Below are 6,000 nucleotides of genomic sequence, written 5' to 3'. Positions count from 1 at the left end.
TGGGATTAGAACTCCCCTCCCTTGCCTGTCTACTTTTTTTGTTTTGTTGTCTCTCTCCCTGCTTCTAGACTGTGAGCCTGTTGTTGGGTAGGGATTGTCTCTATCTGTTGCCGAATTGTACTTTCCAAGCATTTAGTGCAGTGCTCTGCACACAGTAAGTGCTCAATAAATACGATTGAATGAATGAATGAATGAACTCCCAGATCCCTGCTCTACTACTAGGCCAGGCCGCTTCTACTAGCCACACTGCTTTTAATGCAATAGATGCAAATTGGAACGCAATAGCAATGATCATTATGCGGAGCTGAACCGTAGACTTTTCTTGTCTGGACATGCTCTTGCTAGGCTCATAATTAATGATTCATTAATAATTGGCTATGGCAATCGTTATTTGTCAGAGGCTTTAGCAAAGTTTGGAATGATCTTAATCAATCATATAATATTGACTTCCCTTCAATAAGAAGATAGAGCAGTGAGAATTGGGAGAGGGAGCAGGATGCATGAGGGGCTCAGTGCAGTCCTCCAGAAGAGAAGAGAGTCATTCAAATAATAGGTGATAGTCTGGAGGATCTTCCCTCTGTCCACAGGGATACAGCAGTAGTTCTCCACCTGAGGCAGTGATGATTTCTTCCTGTAAAGAATGGAAGAAAGAGGTAAATACTTTCACTTTGAAAATGGAGATATAGTTGCTGCCAGATGTAATTAAAGGATACCATGTCAACCAACCTCCGCTACCAACAGTGAGATTCTGGTGTCTGTGGAATGTGCCTGAGGGATGGAAGGTCTCCCCACTCCCTCTCTTCTCACCATTACTGATGAGAAGGAAACTAGTTATGGGGGAGACAGGCAGATGGAAGTTTTTTGTGAGTTGTGGGAGTAGGAGGAAGAGCAAAGATACAGACTGTATCCTTGAACATTCCACCCTGTGCATTTATATAGAAAACCAGGGAGCACTGAAGTAATCTAGGTGTGAGTGGGAACCAAATAAATTGTTGGATGCATTGTTCTGTGCCCAGTGGCATAAAAGAAACTGTCCTTTGCCAGACGAATACCAAAAGGCCCAAGAACTAGAAAAAGTGGAGACAGAAGGGACCTGGGCAGTTAACTGCAAACTGAGAGTGATTGAAGCAGGAACTCTGGCCTCATTCTTGAAAAGAACCTGAACTTGATTTTCTTTGCTCTTCCATCAACATTTAACTGGTCGCGTAAACCAATGAGATCTGAAAGGACCCCCTCCATCCCATATTAGAGGGGGCTGCTCTAATTTTTAAGATGTGAGGAACTACTAAGCAGTAGCAGTAGCATTTAGCAATCATCCTCTAGGTGCAGTACACTATGCTAGGCACTTGGGAAGTACAGAATAACAAAGTGACATGTTCCCTGCCCACAAGGAATTTACATTCGAATGGAGTTTAGAAATGTAAGCTCCTTGAGGGATATGATCGTTACCTCCTAGATTCTAAGGGAATCCCAGGAGCACCTAGAATGTGCTCCATATGGAATAAGAGTTTGTGTCCCCCTGATCTTGAGAAACACAGAGAACAGAAGTCACTCTGTTGATATGCAGAGTGATATGCACTCTATTGGAGAAGCAGCTTGGCTCAGTGGAAAACAGCCCAGGCTTTGGAGCCAGAGGTCATGGGTTCAAATCCTGATCCTCCAATTGTCAGCTGTGTGACTTTGGGCAAGTCATTTAACTTCTCTGTGCCTCAGTTACCTCATCTGTAAAATGGGGATTAAAACTGTGAGCCCCCCGTGGGACAACCTGATCACCTTGTAACCTCCCCAGCGCTTAGAACAGTGCTTTGCACATAGTAGGCGCTTAACAAATACCATCATTATTATTATAGGGATATTGCCTTCCAATTATTTTGTGCTGTTTCAATTCACTGACTCCTGCTACAACTACTCTGTATTTTCAGGTAAAACTTTTGGACTGAATGTCAATCAGTCAATCAATTTTATTTATTGAGCGCTTACTGTGTGCAAAGCACTGTACTAAGCAATATAACAGACACATCCCCTGCCCACAATGAACTTACAGTCTAGAGGGGGAGGTGGGCATTAATATAATGAATGAATTATAAATATGTGCATAACTGCTGTAGGGGCTCCTTTCCCCATGGCCCCTTAGCAATCTGATGTTGAGTTCACTGGATCCGCCTAACCTTCAGGGCAATTCTACAGAAAATTCACAATCTGCTCACTGACTGTTGTTTCTTCTCCTTGGTTTCCAGTGGTTTCTACCACAAGAAGCTGGGTTGCCTAACGGAAAGGGCACAGACATGGATTCTAATGCCAGCACACCATTTGACTGTCTGTCACTTTGGGCAAGTTATTTAACACCTAAGTGCTTCAGTTTCCGCATCTCTAAAATGTTCTCCCTCCCCCTAAGGCTGTGAACCTCATGTGGGACTGGGACTATGTTCAACCCGCATGTATCTTGTATCTATCCCTGAGCTTATTGCAGTGCTTGGCACATAGTAAGTGCTTAACAGCTAATCGGTATTACTAGCATCTGGGACCCACTAATCTTGCTATGGGGGCAAAATACTCAAAATGTTTCTGTGTCTGATCTGGCTCCTAAAATACTCAAACCTTGGTTGTACCGCTCATCTTGCCATCTTAAGGGTTACCTTGTGGAAATCAATCAAGTCTGTGAGAGTAGCATGTCGGCTGGGATCCACCCCCAAGAAACTGTAGAAATCGCTTGAGGCATCCACCAGGAAATGCTTGAACCCATTCTGCTGGCGATAGGAGAGGGCGTAGCCCCAGATTTTGTCACTGACCCGCACCAGGAATGCCCCCTCTGTCATAGTCACCAGTAAATCTTCTGCCTCTTTCCGACTGATAATCCCTGTCAAGAACACAAAACTATGATCAGCGACTCCAATGTCACAGGGACACCAATCAAGGAACTCAGAAACTACTCCGGATGCATTGTTGTTTGGCTGTATTTTCCCCACTCATTGTTGGACTCCGTACCAAACGGACACGTGGTTGTCCAAGTTTAGGGTATGACTGGCTTAAGGCTTTCCGAGAGAGTGATTCCACCTGAAGTGTTTTCCTTGGCCTCAGGGCAGTCTAGGTCTCACTGCTGCAGAAAGGGTTGGACGGCACTACAGGTCTTTAAAATTTTAGCTCTAAATCTTTAGCTCTAAAGCTCCTTAATCTTCAGCCTAATATAATGTTGTCTGGCTGTCTCCCAGAGGTTTTTTTTTTTTTAATGGTATTTCTTAAGCACTTATTATGTGCCAGCCACTGTTCTAAGCACTCTGGTAGATAAAAGATAATCAGGTTGGACACATCCAGGTCCCACATGGGGTTCACCGTCTTAATCTCCGTTTTACAGATGAGGTAACTGAGTCACCAAGAAGCGACTTGCCCAGGGCCATACAGCAGACAAGTGTCAGTGTAAGGATTAGAACCCAGGTCCTTCTCTACTGGCCTTCTCAATTTGATGTATCTACCAACTCTGATGCATTGTACTCTCCCAAGCACTTAATACAGTGCTCTGTACACAGTAAGTGCTCAAGAAATACCATCTATTGATTTTAGACTGTGAGCCCACTGTTGGGTAGGGACTGTCTCTATATGTTGCCAATTTGTACTTCCCAAGCGCTTAGTACAGTGCTCTGCACATAGTAAGCACTCAATAAATACGATTGATGATGATGATAATGATGATGCTCATGCTCCTTGTCTATACTAGCAGGGTTGGTCAGTGTGTCCTGGTTAAGACTTCTGGGAGAGCTGTAAAACTGCAGCACTATATCCTAGCACAGGACCCTCAGTCACAGATTTTGAAGAAATCGGGTTGGAATACAAACTGTTTGAGGAGGCGTCAATTGGCTTTCCATTTTCCTTAAGGGTTTGAGCTCCCACGCACACAATAGGATTAGCACTGTTTGCAGACTTGTTTTTCTTAAACTGCTAAAGCCAGCTCTCAGGTTCCAGAGCAGCAGGTACCATTTCTTTTCCACAATCAAATAATTGTCTTTGGGTTGTACCCTGGCAGTCCAGAGGTTTCTTGGAAACTCAAGAGCTGGTATCAGCCCTAGCGGAGTCCAGCTGGGCAATGCCTGCTGAACAAAGCAGGTGGAGGTTGCTTCTTGCTATCTTCAGGTAGTGGGTGGTCGGTTCACTCCTTTGAAGTAGACAACCCCTCTGCCAACTTTTAGGCAAGGTTTGATGGATTCTGAGCTTGGGTCAGAGTGGCTCAGAATCAAGGACAGATTGAATAATGAAATGCCACCCCCATGAGCCCACTGTTGGGTAGGGACTGTCTCTATATGTTGCCAACTTGTACTTCCCAAGCACTTAGTACAGTGCTCTGCACACAGTAAGTGCTCAATAAATACGATTGATTGATTGATTGATCCAGCTCCTGCTGGTGGTGGAGCCACGGGCAGGAAGGTGGAAGAGGAGGATTTTAAGAGTGGACCTCTTTTCTGGTGCAGTAGTTCTACTCCCCAAATCACTTTTCCTTCCCCTCCCCATCCAGACTAATAACAACAATAATAATAATTGTGGTGTTTGTTAAGCACATTCTTTGTGCCAGACACTGTACTAAGCACTGGGATAGATACAAGGCAGTCAGGGTTGGACACAGTCCCTGTCCCACGCGGGGCTCACAATCTATTTTACAGATGAGGTAACTGAGGCCCAGAGAAGTGAAGTGACTTGCCTAACATCACACAGCAGACAAGTGGCAGAGGTGGGATTTGAATGCAGGTCCTTCTGACTCTCAGGTCTGTCCTGTAACAAACAATCAATCAATCGTATTTATTGAGCGCTTACTGTGTGCAGAGCACTGTACTAAGCACTTGGGAAGTACAAGTTGGCAACACAGAGAGACGGTCCCTACCCAAAAGTGGGCTCACAGTCTAGAAGGGGGGAACCATACTGTTTCCCTAAGTCCATGAGCCGTTGGTTCTGGGAATAGTCTTGGTCTGTCTGCCATTAAATCCAGGAGGAGGCATCGTCTCCAGAATCCAGGGCTCAGGGTGCCTGCCTTAATTTACCTCATTCCTAGATTACCCACCTCTAATCAATCAATTGGTTGAATTTAAGCACCTACAATGTGCAGAGCATTATATGAAGATTTGAAAGAGTACAGGAGAATTCATCAACACAATCCTTGACCTCGAGGATTTTACAGTCTAGTGGAACTGCTGACCATCCTCACTATCAAAGCCAGGCTTCCATGTAAGTATGGAGAAACAGGTTGGACTGGTGGAAAGAACACAAGTCTGGGAATCAGGTGACCTGGGTTCTAGTCCCTGCACTGCCTTCTGTGTGATTTGGGCAAGTGATATAACTAATAATAAAAACAGTAATTATGGTATTTCTAAAGCGCTTACTATGTACCAAGCACTGTACTAAGCACTGGGATAGATACAAGGTAATCAGATTGGACACAGGCCGGGGCTCACAGTTTAAGTCTCCATTTTACAAATGAGGTAGCTGAGGTGGAGAAGTGAAGTGACTTGCCCAAGGTCACACTGCGGACAAGGATGGAGTCGGGATTAGAACCCACATCTTCTTACTCCCAAACCTAAGCTCCTGCAACTAGGCCATGCTGCTTCCCTGTGCCCTCTCTGAACCTCAGTTCCCTCATCTGTAAAATGGGGATTCAATACCTGCTTTCCTTCCCCCTTAGACTGTGAGCCCCAAATGAGTCAGGAACTGTGCCCAACTTGATTATTTTATATCTACCCCAACACTTAGTAGAGGGCTTGGTACATAATAAATACCACAATTATTAGGCAATCCAATTCATACACATCTAATGCATACAAATTTTCAGAGGGAAAGTTTTGGATTTTGGAGTTGCATGCCTCTATTCAAAAAGTCGAGAGTGAGATCCATTAGGGTGGCACCTTCAGGTGGCACGGAAGGTGGGGCAGCGGCACCACAGCAGCAGAAAAGAGAACAAGTGGAGAAGAGCCTCCTTGTCTTCCTTCAGCCATCATTGCTGCCACCCCCACAGTCATCCCT

The 6,000-nt window shown here is 44.9% G+C and overlaps 1 protein-coding gene across 2 annotated transcripts in view; it reads right to left on the bottom strand.

The window, feature by feature from the left end:
- Positions 1-202: 202 nt before the first annotated feature.
- Positions 203-6,000, bottom strand: part of SH2D4B (SH2 domain containing 4B) — a 77,130-nt gene continuing 71,332 nt past the window's right edge. For both annotated transcript variants that reach the window (XM_038744233.1, XM_038744234.1), the window contains exons 7-8: positions 2,637-2,857; positions 203-631 (exon numbers count right to left, since the gene is read on the bottom strand). In XM_038744233.1, the coding sequence (XP_038600161.1) occupies positions 539-631; positions 2,637-2,857 (314 nt within the window). In that variant the 3' untranslated portion in view covers positions 203-538. The remainder of the gene's footprint in view (positions 632-2,636; positions 2,858-6,000) is intronic.

The sequence above is a fragment of the Tachyglossus aculeatus genome, chromosome 3 (genome assembly GCF_015852505.1).
Source record: "Tachyglossus aculeatus isolate mTacAcu1 chromosome 3, mTacAcu1.pri, whole genome shotgun sequence".
NCBI lineage: Eukaryota > Metazoa > Chordata > Mammalia > Monotremata > Tachyglossidae > Tachyglossus > Tachyglossus aculeatus.
The sequence above is the reverse complement of the archived record's forward strand: the minus strand, read 5'-3'. Positions and strand labels throughout refer to the sequence as shown.